Source organism: Agelaius phoeniceus, chromosome 22, assembly GCF_051311805.1.
Source record: "Agelaius phoeniceus isolate bAgePho1 chromosome 22, bAgePho1.hap1, whole genome shotgun sequence".
In the NCBI taxonomy this organism is placed as follows: Eukaryota; Metazoa; Chordata; class Aves; order Passeriformes; family Icteridae; genus Agelaius; species Agelaius phoeniceus.
In genome coordinates, this window is record NC_135286.1 from 1,991,419 (window position 1) to 2,017,258 (window position 25,840).

Below are 25,840 nucleotides of genomic sequence, written 5' to 3' on the forward strand. Positions count from 1 at the left end.
CCTGGAATGGACGCGCCCAGCGCGCTGCCCCGGGGCGTGTGGGGGCGGACCGTACCACTGTGGCGGCCGTGGGTGTGAGGGGCGGGCCGTACCACGGGGCGGCGGGCGGGAGGGGGGGGCGCGGCCTGTGCGCGAGGAGCCGTGTGGCGGCGCGCGGGCTCTCGGTGTCTCCGGCCGGACCGGGCCCAGCGCAGCCCCAGCCCCGTCACGGGCCCCGCCGCCCGCCCGCGACCCTGCCCGACCCCGCCCGGCCCCCGGCCCGCTCAATGCCCACGGTGAGGGGGCAGCCCAGGGGCTTCGGGGGGAACGGAGGGGAGCGGGAGAGGCCGGAGGCGCCGCCCCGGGAGCTGGGGAACGGGGGGGGGAATCCCGGGTGTGTTTGGGGGGGATTCCCTGCTCAGAGGGGGCCTCTCTGGCCAGGAGAATCTCCTCAGGCCCTTGTGGGTGGTTTGGAGGGGTTTTGTGCTCTGGGGGCCAGTTTGGGAGGGTTTTAGGGCTGCAGGAGTCTGAGGCGTTGGTTTGGGGTGGGCTGGAGGGTGCAGGAGGTTCCCTCTGGGCTGAAGGGCCCTTGTGGAGGGGGATTTGGGGCTCCACGAGGCTCTGCCTGGGTCCAGGGGCTGCGTCGGGGACTCCTTCCTGTTACGGAGGAAATTCCCGGCCTGTGGGGTTTGTTTGGGGCGCTTTGAGGGCTCCCTGTGTGTGGGCAGGGGCTTTGGGGGCAGCTCAGACCTTTGGGGTCCCTCCTGAGCTTGGGGGGCTGCTCTGGGGGTCCCCAGGGGCCCTGAGCTGCAGCTTTGGGGGTCCCATTTCCCTGCAGGGCTGCTTTGGGGGGTCCTCCTCACCTGTGGGATGTGGGGGGCTCAGTGCCCACCCCCAGCCTTGTGGGGGTCCCCAAGTGTCACCCCCCCGCCCTTGCAGCCGGTTTTGGGGGGGATGTTCAGGAAATGGGGGGCGTTTCCTGGGGGATTGAAACAGTGGGGGGACAGGGAGGCTGCAGGAGGGATGAATTTTGGGGTTCTTAACGTGGCTTTGGGGGGAATTTTGTACCTGGTTTTGAGTGGGTTGTACCTAACTTTGGGGGGAATTTGCACCTGGTTTTGGGGAAAATTTGCACCTGGTTTTTGAGGGGGTTGCACCTGGTTTTGGGGGGAATTTGCACCTGGTTTTGGGGGGAATTTGCACCTGGTTTTTGAGGGGGTTGCACCTGGTTTTTGAGGGGGTTGCACCTGGTTTTGGGGGGAATTTGCACCTGGTTTTAGTGGGGTTTGCACCTGGTTTTGAGGGGGACTTTGCACCTGGTGTTAGGGGGATTTTACCTGGTTTTTATTTTATTTCTATCTGGCGTTGGGGGGACATTTTCATCAGTGTTTTGAGGGGAGGGGTGTTACTGATTCCTATGTGGATGAGGAACAAGTTTGATAAAAACTGGGGATTTTTTTTTTTGGGGGGGGTGGTGGGAAAGGGAAGCCTCGAGGTGATCTGTATAGGGTGAAGGGTTTTTGGTTTTTTTTTGTGTGTTTAGGGCTGGACAAAGCTTGGGGGGTGCCATTTCTGAGGCTGCAGGGGGGCAGGAAGGGAAGGGTGTCCAGGATGTGGTGGTTTTCCTGGGCTGGGAATGGGGGCAGGGCTGTGGGGCCGGTTTGTCTGGATAAAGGGCTGCCCTGTGGGATTTGGGGCTGGGGAAAAAAGGGATTGGGGGGGGATGGAGCCGATGGATCCTGGGACAAGCAACGCCTCGGGAAAAGTCCTGCGAGAGTGGAGAGTGACCTGCGGGAAGGTCTGAGTCAGGGAGGGGAGGATTTCTGGGCAGTGTCAGCTCGGGGCTGTGCTTGGGGCTGAGCTTGGGGGATTTGGGGGCTTTGGAGGGCAGGTGAGGCTGTGGGGAAGTGCTGGAAGTGGTTTCCTTCTGTCTCATGATGGTTCCTGGGTGTGATTAGTCACGATCTGCATTTTCTCCCGGGGCAGTGTGTGCTCTCTGCTGGTTTCGGGGTGAGGAGGAGGAGGAGGGGAGGCAGAAATTTGGCTTTGAAAAGCTCCTGTATAAATGGAAACTCGCCTCGAAACTCCCCGAATGAACCAGGCAGGGTCTGACTCAGAACTGCAGTTAGGATTTAAAGGAGAGGGGAAAAAAAATTAAATAAAAAAAAAGAAAAAATAAAGAGAAACCCACCACTAGCAGCAGCCAGAAAACTCTGTCTCCTTATGACTCAACATGTAGAAATACTTGGATTTAATCAACTCAGCTGGAGTTAAGGTAGGAGTGAGGATGCACAGCCAGGAATGTGGGTCTTACTCGGGGTCTAGTTGTGATTTTTAATTAAAAAAAAAAAAAAACCAAAAAACCAAAGTGATAAACTCCAGAGAATGAATTCCCTGCAGAGCTGCATCCTCCTGTTCCCCAGGGCAGGGCAGAGCTCAGGGTGCTCCTGCCTGGACTTTGTCCCCTCTGCAATTCCAGGGCTGCTCCCTGTGGAGCAGATCCGGGGGTTCAGGGAAAGGAGCCCTGGGGGTGCAGGGCAAGCAGGGAGTGCCAGGATGAGAGGGAATGCCGGGATGAGAGGGAATTCCAGCATGAGAGGGAATTCCGGGATGAGAGGGAATTCCGGGATGAGAGGGAATTCCAGCATGAGAGGGAATTCCAGCATGAGAGGGAATTCCAGCATGAGAGGGAAACCGCCCCATCCTGGACACCCTTCCTTTGCTGCCCCCTCCATCCTGAGAAATGGCACCCCTTGTTTTTCAAATGTTTACAAGTTTAATAGTAATGAAATGGTTATAAAAATAGTGATATAATTAGAGTAATAATAATTTGGACAAACTGAATTAGGACAGTATGAGACAATAAATACAAAGAGTTATGGACAGTCCAGGTACCTTTTGGGCAGCACAAGCCCAAAAAAGGCCCCACGTTAACAGAGGATTAACCCTTAAAAACAACAGCCTGTTGCATATTCATACACCTCATCCATGATGCAGAAATTCCATTCAAACACAGGATTCTGTCTGGTCAGTGTCAGCTTCTTCCTCTGAATCCTGACAGCGCCTTTGAGATGGGAAGAAGTTCATTTCTTCTGATAATGGGGCAATAAATTCTTTTTCTCTGAAAGATTCAGGTGTCCTGTGGCTGCTATCTGGTGCAAGTCCTTTCATTTTAAAAAGAGTATCCTACACAGCATCGTTTCTATTTTAACAATTTTTATAACCTAAAACTATATTTAACACACTACTTAAGAGAATGAATACAGCATCACTTTCTAACACAACACATCTAATATTCACTTGAATATTTGTGAAAAGCCAGTCATAAAATACATGCATTTTTCACAGTCCTGAACAGTTTTCCAGCCCTAAACACACAAAAAACAACCCCTTCACCCTTTACAGATCACCTCGAGGCTTCCCTTTCCCATCCCAAAAAAAAAAAAACCCTGACAGAGAGTGGGTTTGGAGGTGGGAAAGAATTCCCTGTGGGATGGAATTCCCAGAGAAGCTCTGGAATTGGTTCCCGAGGCCGCTGGGGTCACCTGGAGGTGCCTGAATCCACCTGAGCCGCGCTGCGGTTCCAGGTTCTGTTTGTGGGCTGTGCGTTTTGGGAGGTTAAACCCCATTTTCAGGGTTCGTGATTCCTGTGTGGATGGGGAACAAGTTTGATAAAAGCTGGGGATTGGTTTTTTTTTTGGGGGGTGGGAAAGGGAAGCCTCTGTAAAGGGTGAAGGGTTTATTGTGTTCAGGCCCGGGGGTGCCATTTCTGGGGCTGCAGCGGGGCAGGAAGGGAAGGGTGTCCAGGCTGTGGGGTTTTCCTGCTCTGGGTGCTCTGGGTTCCTCTGGCAGCTCATGAGAACCTTGGAATTGAGCCCCGTGCCCTGGAGCTCGCTCTTTTTGGGCCACCTCTTAAATAAGAAATATCAAATGCCTTCCGAGTGAGATGCCTGGGATCATCTCACAGCTTTGTGCTGATTGTGGGCGGCTCGGGGGGTGTGAAATGTCCTTTCCCAGCCCTCGGAGCTCTCCAGGTTGGCTCCACTGTTACTTGTAGCTTTTTTGTTGCCCCTTGTTTCTCTTCAGAGAGTTCAGCTCTCGCTGCAAACCGAGCTGTGCCCCTGAGGCTGGGCCGGGCCTGGGAACAATCGGGACTTTGTGGAGGGCCCTGACATTTATCAGTGAGCCCCAGGCTCGGCTCTGAGCCTGCTTTAACTTTAACTGCTCGGCTCCAAAGCCGGGCAGAGCGGCGTGGAAACTCGAATGAGGGAGATGAGCAGGGTGCGAGTGACTCAGCTCTGCAGCTTCTGGGCGATTTCTGGAGCGGCTTTCAAGTCCTGCTGCACTCGTTAATGGGCTCTTGCTGCTGGGTTTGATATTTGCTGGGAGAACGTTTAGGCTGAGCTGTTGATCAGGCAGGGCCTTGTTTTCAAAGCCCAGCTTAGACAGCTCAGCCTCCTGACTTTTAGGAAGGACTTATTGATGTTGCAAACAAATCGCTGCAAGTAAGTTTTGATTTCACTTGAATGTAGTTCCGTGCCTTCAACAGGATTGTAGCTCGAGTTTTAATTCTTTTTAGCAGAGCCTTTTGCTTTTGACTTCAAACGCTTTAAACAACTTTGACTTCAAACACTTTTAGCAACTTTCAACTTTAAAAACTTCAGAGATGGGTGGGGAAGGTGTTGTTTTTTAAAGAATAATCCCAGTCTCAGAGCAGCACTGACAGAGAAGAGCATGAAGCACTTTCCTGGGAGACCCTGGCAGTGTCCAGCGATTCCCAGTGTTCCCAGGGTGATTTTCCCATCCATAGCTTTGGCAGCTTTGCCTCAGGCCTGTGTCCCCCTTTGTGCAGGTGACAATTGTCACCATTTCCTGACGTGTCACTGTCACTCGAGGCTTCTTTGAGGCTTTCTTGTTCCTGCTGGGGCAGATTCGTGTCCACACTTATTGATGTTGCAAACAAATTGCTGCAAGTAATTTTTGATTTCACTTGAATGTAATTCCGTGCCTTAAACAGGATTGTAGCTCAAGTTTTAATTTTTTATTTTATATTTTTTTAGCAGAGCCTTTTGCTTTTGACTTCAAACACTTTAAACAACTTTGACTTCAAACACTTTTAGCAACTTTCAACTTTTTGGGTATGGAATGCAAATACCATTCAAACATGGTATTAAGAGATGGGTGGGGAAGGTGTTGTTTTTTAAAGAATAATCCCAGTCTCAGAGCAGCACTGACAGAGAAGAGCATGAAGCACTTTCCTGGGAGACCCTGGCAGTGTCCAGCTATTCCCAGTATTCCCAGTATTCCCAATATTCCCAGTATTCCCAGTATTCCCAGTGTTCCCAGGGTGATTTTCCCATCCATTCCCAGTCAGGCACTGGCCCAGCTTTGGCAGCTTTGCCTCAGGCCTGTGTCCCCCCTTGGGCAGGTGACAATTGTCACCATTTCCTGACGTGTCACTGTCACTCGAGGCTCCTTTGAGGCTTTCTTGTTCCTGCTGGGGCAGATCCGTATCTGCAGAGGAAACGAGTGAGTCAGCCCCGAACTGGGAGGGACTGGGAGGGACTGGGAGGGAGCTGCAGCCGCCCGCGGGGGTGGACAGGGTGGAACAGTGAAGATTTTTTGACCTCACCCCTCTCCAGGCACGTGTCAGTCTGAGCAAGCTTCCTTCAGCCAGGAGTTCATCCAGAACCATTTAATTCCAGTTGTATTTTTTTTCTCCTTGGCTGATTTGTGGTTTAGGTTTGAAGGCTCCTTTTGGAGACCTCTCTGGTTTGTTTCACATAGAAAATGTTGCAGGTGAAATATTTTGGCAGTGTGTAGGGATGGAGAGGGGAATTTTCAGGAAGGGGAAGTAAAACCTGGCATGGGCAGAGTGGCAGGAAAAGCCAAAATCCTGAGGCAGGATGGAAATCTGATGGGATCCCTTTGTGGTGCTGATTTCACTGTGGAAATTCCAGAGATTCCAGGGAAAAGGGAGATCCAGCAGCTCATGGATGCAACGGGGATCCTCCCTCAGGGGAACAGAATGGTTTGGGATTTCTCATTCTCCCTTACAGGAACAGACTGGTTTGGGGTTGCCCATTCTCCCTCAAAGGAACAGAATGGTTTGGGATTTCTCATTCTCCCTTACAGGAACAGAATGATTTGGGATTTCCCATCCTCCCTTAGGGGAGCAGAATGGTTTGGGGTTGCTCATTCTCCCTCAAAAGAACAGACTGGTTTGGGGTTGCCCATCCTCCCTCAAAGGAACAGACTGGTTTGGGGTTGCCTGAGCCCTCCCAAGGATCCCTTCCATTCAGTGACAGATTAGCAGCCCTGCTGTGCATCCTGTGCCCCGCTGCCCTTTCCAGGGGATCCCGGTGCCCTTTCCAGGGGATCCCGCTGCCCTTTGCAGGGGATCCTGTTCTGAATCCCTGCAGGCTGCAGCTGCTCTGGGCTGCTCCTCTCCCCCTCTCTCCTCTGCTGGAGCTGGGAATTCCTCACGTTCGTTCCTTGGGTTTCCTTTCCCCTGGCTCAGCTGCAGTCTCAGGTTTAGGAATCCTGAGCTGGGGCTTGTGGGTGTTTGGGATTTCACTCCCAGCCATCTCCAGCTCCTGTCAAGGCAGGAATTCATTTCTCTCCTGATCAGTTGTTACCTTGATTAATTAATTTATGCTGTTTAATGCCTGCCCTTCCCAGAGGTTTTCTGCTCAGTTTTGCCCATTTGAGAAGAAATTCCTCTCAGGTTTACCTCGGATCAGGCTGGGTGTGAGGGGAGGGATCTGAGCGTGTGTTCAGCTAAAAAAATCCCAAAATCCCAAATTCCCTCCCACCTGCATGGGCGGCACCTGGATGGGGCAGGGGGCACCTGGATTGATCAGGTGGGACCTGGATTGATCAGATCACACCAGGATTGATCAGGTCACACCTGGATGGGGCAGGGGGCACCAGGATCGATCAGATCACACCTGCATTGATCAGATCACAGCTGCATTGATCAGGTCACACCTGCATTGATCAGATCACACCAGGATTGATCAGGTCACAGCTGCATTGATCAGGTCACACCTGGATTGATCAGGTGGCACCAGGACTGATCAGATCACACCAGGATTGATCAGGATTGATCAGATCACACCTGCATTGATCAGATCACACCAGGACTGATCAGATCACAGCTGCATTGATCAGGTCACACCAGGATTGATCAGGATTGATCAGATCACACCTGCATTGATCAGGTGGCCCCTGCATTGATCAGATCACACCAGGACTGATCAGATCACAGCTGCATTGATCAGATCACAGCTGCATTGATCAGGTCACACCAGGATTGATCAGGATTGATCAGATCACACCTGCATTGATCAGAATTCCCCCATGGCACCAGCAGGAGCTGCCTCCAGCCCCAGGGGCTTTTTAAATAATTATTTTAATTTGAGTTTATTCACAATATTTAGCATTAGGCCTATCCGCACTTTCATTTATTTGGGTTTTTTTAATGATTATTTTAATTTTATTCACAATATTTATAATTAGGCCTATCCGGACTTTGATTTTTTTTAATGATAATTTTATTCACAATATTTAGAATTAGACCTATCTGCACTTTCATTTCTTTGTGTTTTTTTAATGATAATTTTAATTTCACTTTCTCAGGGGTGGGGATCATTCTGGTCCCAGCACCCTCCAACCCTTTTCCCTGTGTTTTCCCCCATTCCAGGAGCAGGAATTACCAACAAATCCCAAGAGAATATTCACAAGATTTGTAGTTTATTTATTCACAATATTTAGAATTAGACCTATCCGGACTTTGATTTTTTTAATGATAATTTTATTCACAATATTTATGATTAGACCTATCCGCACTTTCATTTATTTGTGTTTTTTAATGATAATTTTAATTTAAGTTTCTCGGGGGGAACACTGCTGGGAACAGAACCCACAGACCCTTTTCCAGCTGTTTTTCCCCCATTCCAGGAGCAGGAATTACCAATAAATCCCAAGAGAATATTCACAAGATTTATAATTTATTTATTCACAATATTTATGATTAGACCTATCCGGACTTTCATTTATTTGGGGTTTTTTTAATGATAATTTTAATTTGAATTTATTCATTATATTTATGAATAGACCTATCTGGACTTCGATTTATTTGGTTATTTTTTAATTATTATTTTAATTTGAGTTTATTTCTAATATTTAGGCCTATCAGGACTTTGATTTATTTGCGATTTTTTAAATAATTATTTTAATTTGAGTTTATTCACAATATTTATGATTAGACCTATCCGGACTTTCATTTTTTTTAATGATAATTTTATTCACAATATTTAGAATTCGACCTATCTGGACTTTCATTTATTTGGGTTTTTTAATGATTATTTTAATTTTATTCACAATATTTAGAATTCGACCTATCCGCACTTTCATTTCTTTGTGTTTTTTAATGATAATTTTAATTTCACTGTCTCAGGAGTGGGGATCATTGTGGTCCCAGCCCCCTCCAATCCTTTTCCCTGTATTTTTCCCCCATTCCAGGTGTTCTGTTGGAGGATCCTTGGCACATTTATGGCGATTCTGAGCGTCAGGGCAGAATTCTGCCAGGCCCAGCACAGCACCCTGGCTGCCAAGTGAGCTCACAGGGGGCTCCCCAACCTCTTTGTGCTGCCACACAAAAATTCCCATTTTTTTTGTTGGGTTTTTTTTTTTTTTTTTCCCTTTTTTTTTTTTTCCCCTCCAAGACTCCGGGACCTGGCTCAGATTTATGGGATTTCTCCTGGCCCAGGGAAGAACCAAGTGGAGACAAAGCCCTGCCCTCACCTCACCAGTGCCTCCATGCAGGCCAGGCTGCCCTGCCTGTGCTCTGCTCTGGGAATTTTGGGAGCCTGAAGGACACCAGCCCTGCCAGCAGCTGAGGATTTGGAAGCAAACCTGCTTTTCCTAGGAGCAAAAATTGAGGAACAAACCCATCAAAGCAAGCTCTGATCAATCCCAGGCATTTTAGTGCTCTTTTTGATGTTTTCTGCTGTGAAACGTTTCCAAGGTCATTGATTTATTTTTTGTTTTGTTTTGTTTTATTTTTCTCCCTTTATTTTGATTTTTTATTATTATTTTTGGGTTGTTTTTTGGTTTTTTTTGGCCCCTCACACCATTTTTTTGCCATTATGAACCGTCCAGCCCCCGTGGAAATTACTTACGAAAATCTGCGTTTCCTGATCACTCACAACCCAACCAATGCAACCCTCAGCAAGTTCATCGAGGTAAGGAGTCCCAAAAAATTCCCAAATCCCTCCCAATTCCTGGCCAGGAATCTGCTCACCTGCCCTTCCTCACCCCTGCAAGGAAATTTAAGGGGTTTTTTGTCTTTTTTTGCTCACATTCTCCTCACAGTATGAGAACAGAATTCACTGTGGTAGGTTTGGGGTTTTTGGGTTTTTTTTTGGTGAATTTCTGCATTTGTCAGCTTCAATTTTGGGATGCAAACACATCCCCCTTTCCATCAAAGTATCCTTGGGCAAAAATAATGGGTTCAAACAGAAAAATTTAGGTTAAAAGTACAGGGAATTCCTGCCTGGGAGGGGCTGGGATGGAATTCCCAGAGGATCCCTGGAAATGTCCCAGGCCAAGTTGGTGTCCCCAACCAAAGGAGTGGAACTGGATCCCCATCCAAACCACCCCATTATAAAAAATATTTTGATTTTGTGACTCTAACTATTCTTTTTCATTTAGCAATGAAAATAAAGGAGAAAATTAAGCAATTTTTAATAAATAAGTCAACCATTGCTGAGTTAAGAGTTGGAGCTGAGCTTTCTCCTCCCTCAGAAAATGAAATACAAATTAAGTTTGGGTTCACAGGATGAGTTGTTTAACTCCAGTGTCTAATTAAGAAAGGATACTTAGATTATTGTTTTCTTTTAACTCAATAATTGATTTTTTGAAGCTTGTAATGTGGACTTGTCTAATTACAAAACATCACTTAAATCTGTGAAGAAGAAGGAAAAAGAAGGTAAAGAAGAGCAACTTGCTTCTACCTTAAAACTTCTATTTTGCTTTGTATTTATTTTGATATTCTAAAATCTTTAAGTTTTTTTACTTTGTGATATTGCACACTTGTAATCTCAGTACTATCAATTAATTTTAGAACAAATTAAGTAGTTTGTTCTATGACTTTAGGTCAAGTGCAGTGTTCCCCTGTGGGTCTGTGCCTTTGAGCACAGAAATTTTAAAATTCTCATAATCTAGGATTCTAACACCCCAATTATTGAGAATTTTTATTTAGAATTTTCATTTAGAATTTTCATTTAGAATTTCCTCCCTTTTTCAGCACTCCCTGCAATGCATATTCCTGCTAATTCTGAGGTGCAATTCAGCCCCAAACAGCAGCAGAAATTCTGATTTTTTTGTGCCTTCAGAGTGAGCTGGAGCAGCTTTTGTTTGATGCTCTGGTTCTTTATCTGGCACCGGGTGCTGTTTTTAGTGCATTACCAGGAAGCTGGGCCATGGTGGGGTGTGTGTTCTGTTCCTCCAAATGTCAACACTGGCTGAAGCAAACAGTCCCAGGCTTCTATTTAAAGAGGAGGAGAAGCTGCATGGAGCATTTAAGCAGCTATTTTAGTACTCTTATAATTGCAATTTTCCTCTTATAAAAATTCCAATTTTTCCCCCCTTTAGAAACATTTTTTCTGTCCCTTTTTAAATTTCCTCACAAATTTTATCCCTTTGCTCCTTCCACAGTGCAGTGCCATAAAAAGTGTGGAAAATGTTGATTTTTAGAGCTGATAAAAAGAGAGATTTCTTCATTATTCAGTGCTCAGGTGTTTCATTTCTCTTCCAGGAGCTGAAGAAGTACGGGGTGACAACCTTGGTGCGAGTTTGTGATGCCACTTATGATCAAGCTCCAATCGAGAAAGAAGGAATCCAAGTTCTAGTGAGTTGCCTTTAAAACTGGCTAAAAATAGGAATTTTCATCTCTAGAACTTGTGGGGATCCCTTCAGTGCATGGGGATGGTCCAGCATGGCCAAAACCAAAATTTAGCACCAGGTAAAGGTGGGTTTAAAAAAACTCAATGGATTTTTGTGTGGTTTTTGGATTTGTTGAGATATTTTGTGTGGTTTTTTTTTTTTAGGGATTATTTTGGTGATATTTGGTGCTCAGCCCTGTGGTTGAAGCTTGGTTTGATTCTTGTCTCTGTCCCCACAGCATTTTTTGGCTTTGCTGTTGGATAAAATTCCCTCTCCTTGCTGTTACAGAAAGTGCCACTTTTGAGCCTGTGGGTGACAAATTGCCACAAATCTCTGTGGCAGGAGGGAACCATGGAATCCTGGAATGTTTTGGGTTGGAAACCCTTAAAATTCATCCACACCATGGCCAGGTGTGGATCAATATCCAGATTAATCCAACCTGGCCTTGGACACTCCTGGAGCAGCCACAGATTCTCTGGGAAATCCATCCCAAAAACCCCTGGGGCAGCCACAAATTCTCTGGGAAATCCACCCCAAAAACCCCTGGGGCAGCCACAAATTCTCTGGGAAATCCACCCCAAAAACCCCTGGAGCAGCCACAAATTCTCTGGGAAATCCATCCCAAAAACCTCTGGGGCAGCCACAAATTCTCTGGGAAATCCATCCCAAAAACCCCTCCTCACCCTCAGAGGGAAGAATTCCTCCCCAAATCCCTTCCTGAGCCCTGAATTGCCACAAATCTCTGTGGCAGGAGGGAACCATAGAATCCTGGAATGTTTTGGGTTGGAAACCCTTAAAATTCATCCACACCATGGCCAGGGGGACACTCCCAATATCCAGATTAATCCGAGCTGGCCTTGAATTCTCTTGGAGCAGCCACAAATTCTCTGGGAAATCCATCCCAAAAACCCCTCCTCACCCTCAGAGGCAAGAATTCCTCCCAAAATCCCTTCCTGAGCCCTGAATTGCCACAAATCTCTGTGGCAGGAGGGAACCCTGGAATCTTGGAATGTTTTGGGTTGGAAACCCTTAAAATTCATCCACACCATGGCCAGGTGTGGATCAATATCCAGATTAATCCAACCTGGCCTTGAATTCTCTTGGAGCAGCCACAAATTCTCTGGGAAATCCATCCCAAAAACCCCTCCTCACTCTCAGAGGGAAGAATTCCTCCCAAAATCCCCTCCTGAGCCCTGAGTTGCCACAAATTCTCTGTGGCAGGAGGGAACCATGGAATCCTGGAATGTTTTGGGTTAGAAACCCTTAAAATTCATCCACACCATGGCCAGGGGGACACTCCCAATATCCAGATTAATCCAACCTGGCCTTGGACACTCCTGGGGCAGCCACAAATTCTCTGGGAAATCCACCCCAAAAACCCCTGGAGCAGCCACAAATTCTCTGGGAAATCCATCCCAAAAACCTCTGGGGCAGCCACAAATTCTCTGGGAAATCCATCCCAAAAACCTCTGAGGCAGTGACAAATTCTCTGGGAAATCCATCCCAAAAACCCCTCCTCACCCTCAGAGGGAAGAATTCCTCCTCAAAATCCCCTCCTAAACCCTGAGTTGCCATAATTCTCTGTGGCAGGAGGGAACCCTGGAATCTTGGAATGTTTTGGGTTGGAAACCCTTAAAATTCATCCACACCATGGCCAGGTGTGGATCAATATCCAGATTAATCCGAGCTGGCCTTGAATTCTCTTGGAGCAGCCACAAATTCTCTGGGAAATTCATCCCAAAAACCCCTGGGGCAGCCACAAATTCTCTGGGAAATCCACCCCAAAAACCCCTGGGGCAGCCACAAATTCTCTGGGAAATCCATCCCAAAAACCCCTCCTCACCCTCAGAGGGAAGAATTCCTCCCCAAATCCCCTCCTGAGCCCTGAGTGGAGCTCAGCAGGTGGAATTCCTGCTGGGAATGGGAATTTCTCCCATTGCCATTGTGCAATGGTGTCTGGCTGAGCCAGGGAGGTTTTTTTAAGAGGTGTGTGCTCACCCCGAGCTTCCAGCAGTGTTTTTCCAAGCAATACTTGGGAATTATTAGAGTAACTGATAAAATCAGTTGATTTTGTTGGAGTGAGTAATAACAGCCTGGTGGTGTGAGGGCAGAAATTGCACCTCAGCCTTCCTGCAGCTTTGCGTGACTCAGCTGCAGGAAAACTCCTGCAGTTTGCCATGAGGGAAAAATAAAATTATTGTGGCTTATCAATGAAAATTTTGCATCCAGGTCAGTCAGGTTTCTTGGCTTCCACAGGAAAAATGCAGTTTTCCATGAGGAGAAGAAAGTTTTATCCTGGCATATCAGTGAAAATTCCATATGCAGGTCAGTCAGAGTTTGTGGCTTCCACAGGGAAACTCCTGCAGTTTTCCATGAGGAGAAAATTTTATTTTTTTTCCATGGAGAAAAAGATTTTTATCCTGGAATATCAAATTCCACATGCAGGTCAGTCAGGGTTTGTGGCTTCCACAGGGAAACTCCTGAAGTTTTCCATGAGGAGAAAAAAAATTTATTGTGGCATATCAATGAAAATTCCACGTGCAGGTCAGTCAGGGTTTGTGGCAAAACTCCTGCAGTTTTCCATGAGGGAAAAATAAAATTATTGTGGCTTATAAATGAAAATTTTGCATCCAGATCAGTCAGGTTTCTTGGCTTCTACAGGAAAAATACAGTTTTCCATGAGGAGAAAAAAAATTTATTGTGGCATATCAATGAAAATTCCACGTGCAGGTCAGTCAAGTTTCTTGGCTTCTACAGGAAAAATGCAGTTTTCCATGAGGAAAAGAAAATTTTATCCAGGCATATCAGTGAAAATTCCACATGCAGGTCAGTCAGGGTTTGCGGCTTGCACAGGAAAACTCCTGCAGTTTTCCATGAGGAGAAAATAATTTTATTGTGGCATATCAATGAAAATTCCACATGCAGGTCAGTCAGGGTTTGTGGCAAAACTCCTGCAGTTTTCCATGAGGAGAAAAAATTTTTATTTTCCATGGAGAAAAAGATTTTTATCCTGGAATATCAAATTCCACATGCAGGTCAGTCAGGGTTTGTGGCTTCCACAGGAAAATTCATGCAGTTTTCCATGAGGAGAAAAAATTTTTATTGTGGCATATCAATGCAAATTCCACGTGCAGATCAGTCAGGTTTCTTGGCTTCTAAAGGAAAAATGTAGTTTTCCATGAGGAAAAGAAAGTTTTTATCCTGGAATATCAAATTCCACATCCAGGTCAGTCAGGTTTTGCGGCTTCCAGAGGAAAATTCATGCAGTTTTCCATGCAGAAAATAAACCTCAAAACCATGGAAAAACTCCTGCAGTTTTCCATGAGGAGAAAATAATTTTCTTGTGGCATATCAGTGAAAATTCCACGTGCAGGTCAGTCAGATTTGCTGGCTCCCAGCCCTGCTGAGCTTTTATTCCAGTGCCAGGCAGCCACGTGGTTGGAAAAGTCCCTCCTTGCAGGGCTGCCCTCTGGAATTGTGTTTTTCCTCCTTCCAGAGAGGGCACTGGGAGGATTAAATTAAATTAAATTTGTGCTGTGGAATCCCTCTGAGCCCTGAGTTAAGCTGGGGCTTGGGGGAGAGAATTCCTGTTCCAGAGGGGAAATTCCTCCCAGGGCAGCCATGGGGTGGAATTCCCACCTTCTCCAGGCCTTGGGGTTTGTATTTCTAAAATAATTCAAGTTTTTTTTTCCTTCTTAGGAAGCTTAAAAACCTCAATTTTGAACTGAAAGCTGCTCTTTGAGGCAGCTTTGCTAAAAAAACCCAAAAAGCAAAAACTGGGAATGGGATTTGCTGCAGCTCTGCCCTGGTGTGGAGAGCAAAATCTCTTTGTTTGGAGATATTTCATCCTAAAAAGCCTCGGGACACTGCTCCAGAAGGGAGATAAATCCAGCTCCTTTTCCCCATGAATTCCTGCTTTTTATTTTCCAGCCAGAGTCCTCTTGCTGCTCTGCAATGGGATTGAGTGACCCCCGGCTGAGAAAATAACACCTCGCTATTTCCAGCTAATATTTGCCTGTGAAAAATAACATTGAGCGTTAAAAACACAGCCTGGGGCAAGATTAGCGCCTCTTTTAGCACCATTTAATGGCTATTTTAGCACTGCCGAGGTCACAAATGTGGTGAAACCCCTGAAAATGGAAATGTTTTGGCAAACCTGGGACTGGGTCATGGGTAAAATGTGGTGGCTCCAGAGTTTTGGGTTTTTTCCAGATGGCAGAAAATAGGGAAGGAGCTGTTGCTGGGGCTGGGCTGCAATTCCCTGCAGGGATGGATTTCATTCCTTGGGCTGCACAAAAATTCAGGAGCACAAAATCAGGAAAACCAGGAATTTTTAAAATTTTTTTAATTGTTTTTTTTTTTTCTGAGGATTTTGGCCTTCCAGAGGGGCTATGGTGGCTTTGTTCATCTTCAATATTTTCTTTTCTCTGAGGTGATTTTTTGGCACTTTTTGGTTTCCAGAGGGGCCTGTGGTGGCTTTGTTCATCTTCAGCATTTTCTTTTTTTTCTGAGGGGATTTTTTGGCAATTTTTGGTTTTCAGAGGGGCCTGTGGTGGCTTTGTTCATCTTCAATATTTTCTTTTTTCTGAGGGGATTTTTGGCACTTTTTGCCTCCCAGAGATGTCTTTGTTCATCTTCAGTATTTCTTTTTTTTTTTCTGAGGGGATTTTTTGCCTTCCACAGGTGGCTTTGTTCATCTTCAGTATTTTCTTTTTTCTGAGGTGATTTTTGGCACTTTCTGGTTTCCACAGGTGGCTTTGTTCATCTTCAGTATTTTCTTTTTTTTTCTGAAAGGATTTTTGGCACTTTTTGGTTTCCAGAGGGGCCTGTGGTGGCTTTGTTCATCTTCAATTTATTTTTTCTGAGGTGATTTTTGGCACTTTCTGGTTTCCACAGGTGGCTTTGTTCATCTTCAGTATTTTCTTTTTTCTGGGGTGATTTTTGGCAATTTTGGCTTCCAGAGGTGCCTTTGTTCATCTTCAGTATTTTCTTTTTTCTGAGGTGATTTTTGGCACTTTTTGGCTTCCACAGGTGTCTTTGTTCATCTCCATGATCCAAGGGATATTTCCTTGTCTTTTTCTCACTCTTTCATTTATTGGATCAGCTTTTTTTCCCCTCTGTGCCCCCAAGAGCCACCACCAGGCTGGCACAGGGAGGTGGAAATTCCTTGGGGCTCCTAAATCCGCTATTTTTGAAGAAAATCTTCTTTATCACCTCCAAGTTCTGTCACTTCACCACCTGTGTGGCCATTCCTGGAGCTCTTGTGCCATTCCAAAAAAAAGGCAAAAAATGATAAATCCCTTTCCTGCCTCTCCCCCTTTGTGCAATCCTGGTTTTTAATCACTGTGCACCTCAGAATTTGCTTTTTTTTTTTCCTGTCCAACCAGAACCCAGAGGTGGCAGAGCTCAGAACAAGGAAAAAAATAAAAAATCCCTGCAAAACTTTGTTGCAATTCCATCCCTGATGCCAGAATTATTTTGTCCCTGTGTGTTTTATCAGTGCTGGGATTGATGCAGGCCAGCCCAGGAGTTGTGTGGATAGGAAAGAAAGGAGTTAATTTTAATTAAACACAGAAAATCCTCTTTCAGAAGCAGCATCCTGCTGTCTGTGCCTCTCTTGCTGGGACAGGGGGTGCCACAGACCTGAAATAACCCAGCAGCACTGTGGGATTGGCTGGAAAATCCCATAAAAACCTTTTATTAGGAAAAAGAACAAATTTTTGATTTGTAGTTTTATTCCTGTGGCCTTTCCCTTTGCTGTGTTGTCCCAGATATTTTTAATTTTCCAAGGACTTTTAACAAAGGGTTTCTCTGCACTCTTCAAGCTCGGTGAATTAATCCCATATAAAATTATTTTGGTATTTTTGGTTTTTTTTTTTTAACAGCACATTTCTGAGCTGTGTTTGCTCTTCAGGAAGTGCTGAGTGCATCTCAGAATGAAAACTCTGGTGGTTTGTGCTGTTTCCAGCTTTTAGAGAATTTTATTTCATCAAAACTTCTTCTTAAAGTGCTCCAGGAAAGAGAATTTTAGTCCTAAAGAGGAGAGAGGGCTCTTTTTAAAGCAATTTCCATCCATTTTCATTGGTTCTGGAATAATCCAGGACCCTGCCATGAGTTTTGCTGCTAAAATACATCACAACCACCTAAAGAAAAGTGCTAAATAATCACTAAATACTATTTTATAATTACTAAATACTATTTTATAATTACTGAATACTGTTTTGATTCCCTTTACATCCTTTCTCCAGCACTCCCTACATCCAAGAAAATGATAAACTCTGGGATGTTGTGCTTGGGCCTGAAAGGAAAGATGTGAAGTACAAATTCCAGGAAAGTTGGGTGAGGAAAAATGAAAGCTGCTTCCATGGCAAAAAAAATATCAATTTTTGATTATTGATAGTAAATATAGCCTGCATTTAATGGGGGCTGCCCCTTCAGCAGCAAAAAAAGTGAATTTCTGCCATTATTTACCACCTTTCTCCTCATAAAAGTGGAGTTTTTTGGGTTTTTTTTTTCAAATTGAAACTGCCATTATTTGAGCACCTTTCTCCTCATAAAAGTGGGGTTTTTTGGTTTTTTTTTCAAATTGAAACTGCCATTATTTGAGCACCTTTCTCCTCATAAAAGTGGAGTTTTTTGGGTTTTTTTTTTCAAATTGAAACTGCCATTATTTGAGCACCTTTCTCCTCATAAAAGTGGGATTTTTTGGGTTTTTTTTCAAGTTGAAACTGCCATTATTTGAGCACCTTTCTGCTCATAAAAGTGGGGTTTTTTGGTTTTTTTTTTTCAAATTGAAACTGCCATTATTTGAGCACCTTTCTCCTCATAAAAGTGGGGGTTTTTTGTTTTTTTTTTTTCAAATTGAAACTGCCATTATTTGAGCACCTTTCTCCTCATAAAAGTGGGGGTTTTTTGTTTTTTTTTTTTCAAATTGAAACTGCCATTATTTGAGCACCTTTCTCCTCATAAAAGTGGGGTTTTTTGGGTTTTTTTCAAATTGAAAACACTCAGGTGTTTGGGAACTCCCTGAATTCCTGGAGGGAGCTGCTCCTCTGGAATTGGGAATTTTTAGGGGCAGCTTCACCCCCTCAGAGCCTGGAGCATAAATGGGATTTTCAGCCACCAGCAGAGCTCTGCAGAGTTCTTCTCTCTCCCCGTGTTTATCTGAAAACACCCATTGATTTTCACCTCTTTTTTTTTTCATAAAATGGCATTTCAGGGGCAGGGATTTCTCTTAAAAATTCTTTATTGCCCAGGAGTTCAGGTGGGGCTGCAGTGCCAAGTGCAATTAAATGGTTGTTAAACATTTAACGTTGCATTTTATCGACCTGCAAACTCCTGTGCCGCCAGGAAAAAAACCCCAAAAATTATCTTTATTATCCTTTTTTTTTGTTTGTTTTTTTTTGCTAAATGTAGGATTTCTGTCCCTGCTGCAGGCTGTGGGTTTAAAGGATTTTTTCCCCTCAGGACTGGCCCTTTGATGATGGAGCGCCGCCCCCCAGCCAGATCGTGGAGGATTGGCTGAACCTTTTGAAAACCAAATTTCGGGAGGAGCCCGGGTGCTGCGTGGCCGTTCACTGTGTGGCAGGGCTGGGAAGGTCAGTGCCCTGGAATTGGCTGAAATAATAACGAATTTAATGAAAATATTCGTGAATTGTTATTTATTTCAAGATTCGACGTATTGTTATTTATTGTTATTATTTGATTGTATTAAATAATAAATTTAAATGCGAAATTATTATATTATTAGCACTTGTATAGTCATTAATCAATATAATTAATTTAATAATTATTAGTAAATCAACTATTTAATTAGATTAAATTTATTAGTAAAATAAATAATTTTGTATTGAGCTTATTAATAAATTTAAATACAGAACTACCATAATTATTAACAATTTTGTATTAGTAAGTCAGTAGAATTAATATAATAATAGCAAATAAAATAATTATTTAATTAGATAAAATAATAAATTTATATACTAAATTAATATAATTATCAATAATTGTATATCAATAAATGAATATAATTAATGTAATAACTATTAGTAGATTAATTAATTATATTAAATGGTAAATTTGAATACTAAATTAATGTAATTATGAATACTTTTATATTGATAATTTAATAGAATTATTAATCGTGGATCAACTAGTTATTTAATTATATTAAATAATTAATTTAATAAATGCCATAATAAGCTTCAATAATTTGGCAGGAAGGTGTTCAACAAACCCCAGCTTCTCAGTTTTCTCCCAAATAATTTAAACCAACATCAAATTTGTGTCATGAAAGCAACAGGGACTTCATGCAGCTTTAAAGTATTAATTCATTAATTTCAATTTAAATAATAAATTATTATATGCATACAGTGTATTATATTCATACATGATATGAATTAATTGATTCATTTCATAATTGATTAAGAACTTTGGGGGACACTTGTGCTAATCATGAATTCAGTGATTTCAAAGTGTTGTGAATTGATCAAATTCACCCTTGGAGAATGAATAATTGTATTTATTCAGATGCAGGGTAATAGTGGGAATTATTCCTCCTGAATTTTCTCACTTTAGCCACAGGACCTGGCCCATTTCTGGCACCTCTTTAATTCTTCTTTACACCACCCTTAGAGATGCCCCTTGCATTGTGGGGTGGAGAAAATTCAATGTATTTTGGGATTCTTGGGTGTTAAAACCCCATTTTTTTTTACCCTTAACTGACTTCTGAAATGAAGATCCCAAAGCAGAAAATTCTACTTCTCCCTGCTCCTTGAGAGAATTAGTTAAAAAAGAAAAATACATAAATATCTCTAAAGCCATAGCTCAGTGTCTGCACAGCTGACTCCACACTCAAAAGCATTCAGGAGATGTCAAAAACCAGAAAATGAGGTTAAAGGGAGATAAAACCCCAGAATTATTCTCATACCCCAACCACTAAAGAGCTGCTATTGATTTTTATTTCCTTTGCAAGCAGAATCCCTTCTAAAAAAAGTCATTTTACATCGGGCAAAACACTTTTCTATAGGAAATGCTGAGGGGAAAAACCCTTCAGCTGCTTGTTTGGGGAGAGCAATTGGATGAGATGTGAAGGATTCCATTTATTATTTCTGTGCTTCTCCCTTAAATATTGATTTTTTTTTTCCTGCAGGGCTCCCGTTCTGGTCGCGCTTGCTCTCATTGAATGTGGAATGAAGTATGAGGATGCAGTTCAGTTTATAAGGCAGTAAGTGAAAAGTCTTTTTTTCTTCCTCAGGAATCTTTTATTCTGTGGTTTTTGACCTGCCTGAACCTGTAAAGGAAGAGATTTGGGGTTTTTTATGAGTTTTATCCTAAAATAAATAATATCTCGTTAAAATTTGCGTTTAAATGGGAAGAAAAAGCTCAAATATCTTGAATTTTGTGAGGTGAAAATCTGCCTGAAGTGAGTGCAAATGAGGTAAAAATCTGCCTAAAGGTGCATTTTTCCCATTGATATCCACCTTTTTTGTGTTTTTTTAGGAAAAGGAGGGGAGCTTTCAATAATATTTATTATTGGATTTTTCCCATTGATATCCACCTTTTTTGTGTTTTTTTAGGAAAAAGAGGGGAGCTTTCAATAATATTTATTATTTCATCTATTTCGAATATTGTTAAGTATAAAAACATTCTTAAAATATGAATTAATTTAAATTAAAACCAATCTGCCTGAAGTGAGCATAAAGGTGGATTTTTCCCATTGATATCCAATTTTTTGTGTGGGTTTTTTATTAGGAAAAGAAGGAGAGCTTTCAATAATTATTATTTAATATATTTTGAATATTATTAAATATAAAAACATTCTTAAAATATTAATTTAAATTAAAACTAATCTGCCTGAAGTGAGCAAAAAAGTGCTTTCTTTCCCATTGATATCCACGTTTTTGTGGGTTTTTTTAAGGAAAAGAAGGAGAGCTTTCAATAATTATTATTTAATATATTTTGAATATTATTAAATATAAAAACATTCTTAAAATATTGATTTAAATTAAAACTAATCTGCCTGAAGTGAGCATAAAGGTGCTTTTTCCCCATTGATATCCACTTTTTTGTGTTTTTTTAGGAAAAGGAGGGGAGCTTTCAATAATATTTATTATTTCATCTATTTTGAATATTGTTAAGTATAAAAACATTCTTAAAATATGAATTAATTTAAATTAAAACTAATCTGCCTGAAGTGAGCATAAAGGTGGATTTTTCCCATTGATATCCACTTTTTTTGTGTGGGTTTTTTATTAGGAAAAGAAGGGGAGCTTTCAATAATTATTATTTAATATATTTTGAATATTATTAAATATAAAAACATTCTTAAAATATTAATTTAAATTAAAACTAATCTGCCTGAAGTGAGCAAAATAGTGCTTTTTTTCCCATTGATATCCACCTTTTTTGTGGTTTTTATTTTTTAGGAAAAGGAGGGGAGCTTTCAATTCCAAACAGCTGCTTTATCTGGAGAAATACCGGCCCAAGATGAGATTACGCTTCAAAGATGCCAACGGTCACTGCTGTGTTCAATAAATAAACACAAAAACCAAAATGTTGATCTCAAAAGGAAGGCAGAAGTGAGCGGGGGGCTCTTCTCTGGACTCTTGGCACCTGGAAATGTGAATCTGGAATCAAAAAAAAAAAAAGAAAAAAAAAAAAAAGGAAAAAAAATGTCATTAAATTAGTGGTGGAGTCAGTGCTCCTGAACCTCTGTCCTTAAAAAAAAAAAAAAGGGTGATGATGATTGAGAGGAAAAAAAACCCCAAAATTAGAAAAATATATAATAATAATTATAATAATAATAAAAAAGCCAATTAAGAGAAACATTTCAGTGAAGGATTGTTTTCTCCTTAAGCTGCAACCTGCAAGGAGAAAAGCAGTTTCTGAACCTTCTGTATTTTTAACTTTTTAAGAAAAGAAATAAAGTCAACTTTATGTCTAAGGAAAAGCAGCAGAGCATTGCCTTGTGCAGAAAGGATTTTCTCGAGGTGAGAAAAGCACCCCCAGCCGGGAATGTGAATTCCTGAGATGTGAATTCCTTTTTAAACTCTTTAAAAAAAGGAAATTTTTTTTTGTTTTTAACCAGGGACACGAGGAGGAGCTGGCTGGGAGCAGCCTGACAGCCTTAAGCCCCTTTTTTGGGCACATCCCAGGGATTTTGGGGGATGTTTTCCATGGAATTCTGACTCCTGGGGGGCTTGAACAGGACCCTCACTGCCTAAACCCTGTGGTGAATCTGTTTTTTTGTGGGAGTGTGTGTGTGATCCTCTGTGTGTGTGTCACTCTGATTTTTCCCAAAGAATTCGGCTGAAATGTTAATTTGAGACAGAAAATCCATCCTGGCACACAAGACTGATGTTCCAAAGTGTCCTGGGCGAGCGAGGGGCGATTCAAACAAGGGTTTAAAATTAATTTCTCTGTCAGAAAGATGGAAAAGGGTTTTTATTTTAATTTTTTTTTGCTGCTTTCCACGTGCCCGGCCTTGCTGAGCACAGGAAATTGGGATTTCGAGGGAAGGCCTCACTTGGTGTGAGGGGGAATTTTCTCAGCTGAGCCTCTGATTCTTTTTTATTGGGGTTTTTGGGAGGGAGAATCCCAATTTCCACCCCAAAATCCTGTCACCCTTCATCAGAACACCCTAAAAATTTGGATTTTTGGAGATCTTTTTGTGGGGCTGCTGGCGAACAAATGGAAGGATTTGAGGAGCAATTTTGGCCAGGCTGCTCCTGCCAGACCCATTTCTCATTTTGGTTGCCCCAGGAGTTACTTTGAGTACCTTGTCCTGGTAATTTTCCATAATATCCACATTTTTTTTCCATAATATCAATATTTTCCCCCATAATACCCAGTTTTAGAAGGGTTTGGATCCACCTTGCTGAGCTCAGGAAATTGGGATTTCGAGGGAAGGCCTCACTTGGTGTGAGGGGGAATTTTCTCAGCTGAGCCTCTGATTCTTTTTTATTGGGAGGGAGAATCCCAATTTCCACCCCAAAATCCTGTCACCCTTCATCAGCACACCCTAAAAATTTGGATTTTTGGAGATCTTTTTGTGGGGCTGCCAGGGAACAAATGGAAGGATTTTAGGAGCAATTTTGGCCAGACTGCTTCTACCAGACACAATTTTAATTTTGGCTGCCCCAGATGTGATCTTGCATGTTCTCCTGGGTAATTTTCCACAATATCCAGATTTTTTTCCATAATATCAATATTTTCCCCCATAATACCCAGTTTTAGAAGGGTTTGGATCCACCTTGCTGAGCACAGGAAATTGGGATTTCGAGGGAAGGCCTCACTTGGTGTGAGGGGGAATTTTCTCAGCTGAGCCTCTGATTCTTTTATATTGGGGTTTTTGGGAGGGAGAATCCCAATTTCCACCCTAAATCCTGTCACCCTTCATCAGCACACCCTAAAAATTTGGATTTTTGGAGATCTTTTTGTGGGGCTGCTGGGGAACAAATGGAAGGATTTGAGGAGCAATTTTGGCCAGGCTGCTCCTGCCAGACCCATTTTTCATTTTGGTTGCCCCAGATGGGATCTTGCATGTTCTCCTGGGTAATTTTCCACAATATCCACATTTTTTTCCATAATATCAATATTTTCCCCCATAATACCCAGTTTTAGAAGGTTTTGGATCCACCTTGCTGAGCACAGGAAGTTGGGATTTCGAGAGAAGGCCTCACTTGGTGTGAGGGGGAATTTTCTCAGCTGAGCCTCTGATTCTTTTATATTGGGGTTTTTGGGAGGGAGAATCCCAATTTCCACCCTAAATCCTGTCACCCTTCATCAGCACACCCTAAAAATTTTGATTTTTGGACATCTTTTTGTGGGGCTGCCAGGGAACAAATGGAAGGATTTGAGGAGCAATTTTGGCCAGACTGCTTCTACCAGACACAATTTTAATTTTGGCTGCCCCAGATGGGATCTTGCATGTTCTCCTGGGTAATTTTCCACAATATCCACATTTTTTTCCATAATATGAATATTTTTCCCCATAATACCCAGTTTTAGAAGGGTTTGGATCCAGGTTTTGGGCCCTGTTCCCTCAGGATATTTTGAAATTTGGGTTTTTTGGGTTGTACCTGCAGCAAGTGAGGTTTCATCCCCATCCCTTCCCCATCCTCCCTTTCTCAGGATTTCCCCTTTTCCCAAACTCCTGCAGGAGCCTTTCCAGAACACAGAAAATGGATTTTAGGAATTCCAGCCTTGGCAGAGATTTTAATAAATTGACCCAGAAAATGTCAGTGCTTGTCAAAGTCCCTCAGGTGAGCTCCCCAAACCCTCCCTGCCTCCAGGCTGTGCTGAATCCCCTCCTCCCTGTGGAATATTCTGATTTTTCCATGGATCAAGGAGAGCTGGAAGTGTTTTTTGGGGTGGCTGCTGCCCTGAGGAGGGAGGGAAATGGTGCTGAAATCCCAATTCTGCCCTTTGCCTTCCCCTCCCACCCTCAGAGCCTGAGGAGTCGATAAAAACGGACCTTTCTGCAAAGAGAAAAAAAATGGAATTTTGAGCCAAAGGTATCCTGGTTTTTAAACCAATTCGACAAATTCTGGAATTCAGATGAGAGGGGACGGTGCTGAGCTGAACGCAAACCCCAACTCCTCCTGAAGAACCATAAAATAAACCAAATTTTAAATGCTCCATGTATAACTTCACATTCTTCCCCCTGTCCCCCTAATTCCCCCCTTTGATTTATGATGTCCTAATTATCATATCCAGCCTTAATTAGACGGGGAAATGCAGATTGTCCCGGTGTCCCCAGGAGCTGGGGGTGTCACTGTGCCCCAGGCGCAGCTCCTGGCTCAGCACTTGAACCTGGTGCAATAAAGTTCTTGCAGTAAAAATCTCTTTTTCCTCTGCCTCTCGATGCATTTATTGCAGCTCATTCATGGTCAATAATCACCTTTAATTGAGTTTAATTGTCTCCAACAGTTTGTGCCCCCGTGGTTTGGAGTTGCTGCTGGGAAAAGCTGGTTTTTTAGCAGGGAAAAAGGAACAATTCTCTTCTTTTATCTCTTTAAAAAGTCTTTTAAAATTATTTTTAAATTATTTTACAAATTCTTTTAAAATTCTCCTAAAATTTAAAAATTCTTTAAAAATTATTTTTAAATTATTTTAAAAATTCTTCTAAAATTCTTTAAATTTTTTTTTTAATTCTTCTAAAATTCTTTAAAAATTATTTTTTTAAAATTCTTTAAAAAATTCTTTAAAAATTCTTTAATCTCTTAAAAAAAAAAAATAAAGTGGAAACTTACCTTGAAACAACCCAAACAACAGCTCTGACCTTTCCCAGGAGCTGTTGCCAAAACTTTTCTGGACAAAGCTTGACCTGGCAGCACCTGAATGGGGGAATTGTATTGGGGTGAAAATAGGGGAATTTTGGGGTCCTGAATACCAATATTTTCTCCTTTTTTAGCACTGAAATGCTGTTGTTCTATTTAATTAATTTAAATATTTTCAGGTGCTTTTTTTTTCCTGGATTTTTTTTCACAGAAGTTGAGCTGTTTAATTTATTCAAATTAATTTCAGGTGTTTCTTTTCCCTGGGTTTTCACTGATAACGATCAGCTTTGCTCTGCTGCCATCAGAGAAATCTCTTCCTTGCAAATGGGTTTTGGATTTCCAACATTTATCAGATTTTTCCCACTCCACAACAATTTTTTAATCCCTGTTGGCTGTGAGAGAATAAAACCCCTGGGAGGGGAGACTGGAAGTTCCAGCTCCTCTTTTTTACCTTTTTTTGTTTTTTAACACCAAACTCTTGTTTGTTTTTCCAAATGTCTGGGTTTTTTTTAATTACTGCTCCTAAAAGTGAAATGTCCTGCTAATTAAAGGCTATTTAGGAAAAAAAAATTAGCAGGCCCTTAATTGGAGCTGAGATATTCTTGTGTGATAGGAATCACTTTTTTCCT

The 25,840-nt window shown here is 42.5% G+C and overlaps 1 protein-coding gene across 2 annotated transcripts; it reads left to right on the top strand.

The window, feature by feature from the left end:
- The first annotated feature begins 76 nt into the window (after positions 1-76).
- Positions 77-24,777, top strand: PTP4A2 (protein tyrosine phosphatase 4A2). Of its 2 annotated transcripts, none has more exons than XM_077189609.1 (6): positions 77-275; positions 8,506-9,227; positions 10,802-10,894; positions 18,397-18,527; positions 20,081-20,155; positions 20,431-20,605. In XM_077189609.1, exons 2-6 carry the CDS (start codon positions 9,132-9,134, stop codon positions 20,588-20,590), a joined length of 555 nt encoding a protein of 184 aa, XP_077045724.1. In that variant the 5' UTR covers positions 77-275; positions 8,506-9,131; the 3' UTR covers positions 20,591-20,605. The 2 variants fall into 2 exon arrangements, with proteins under 2 accessions (XP_077045724.1, XP_054504165.1); XM_054648190.2 differs by lacking the exon at positions 20,431-20,605 and adding an exon at positions 21,357-24,777 and having other exon boundaries at positions 86-275.
- The last annotated feature ends 1,063 nt before the right edge of the window (positions 24,778-25,840 follow it).

Coding starts and splice junctions, on each gene's coding strand:
- PTP4A2 (XM_077189609.1), top strand. CDS start 9,132: ATGAACCGTCCAGCCCCCGTGGAAATTACTTACGAAAATCTGCGTTTC. Junction 10,895..18,396: donor AAGAAGGAATCCAAGTTCTA/GTGAGTTGCCTT, acceptor TTTTCCCCTCAG/GACTGGCCCTTTGATGATGG. Junction 18,528..20,080: donor TGTGTGGCAGGGCTGGGAAG/GTCAGTGCCCTG, acceptor TTTTTCCTGCAG/GGCTCCCGTTCTGGTCGCGC.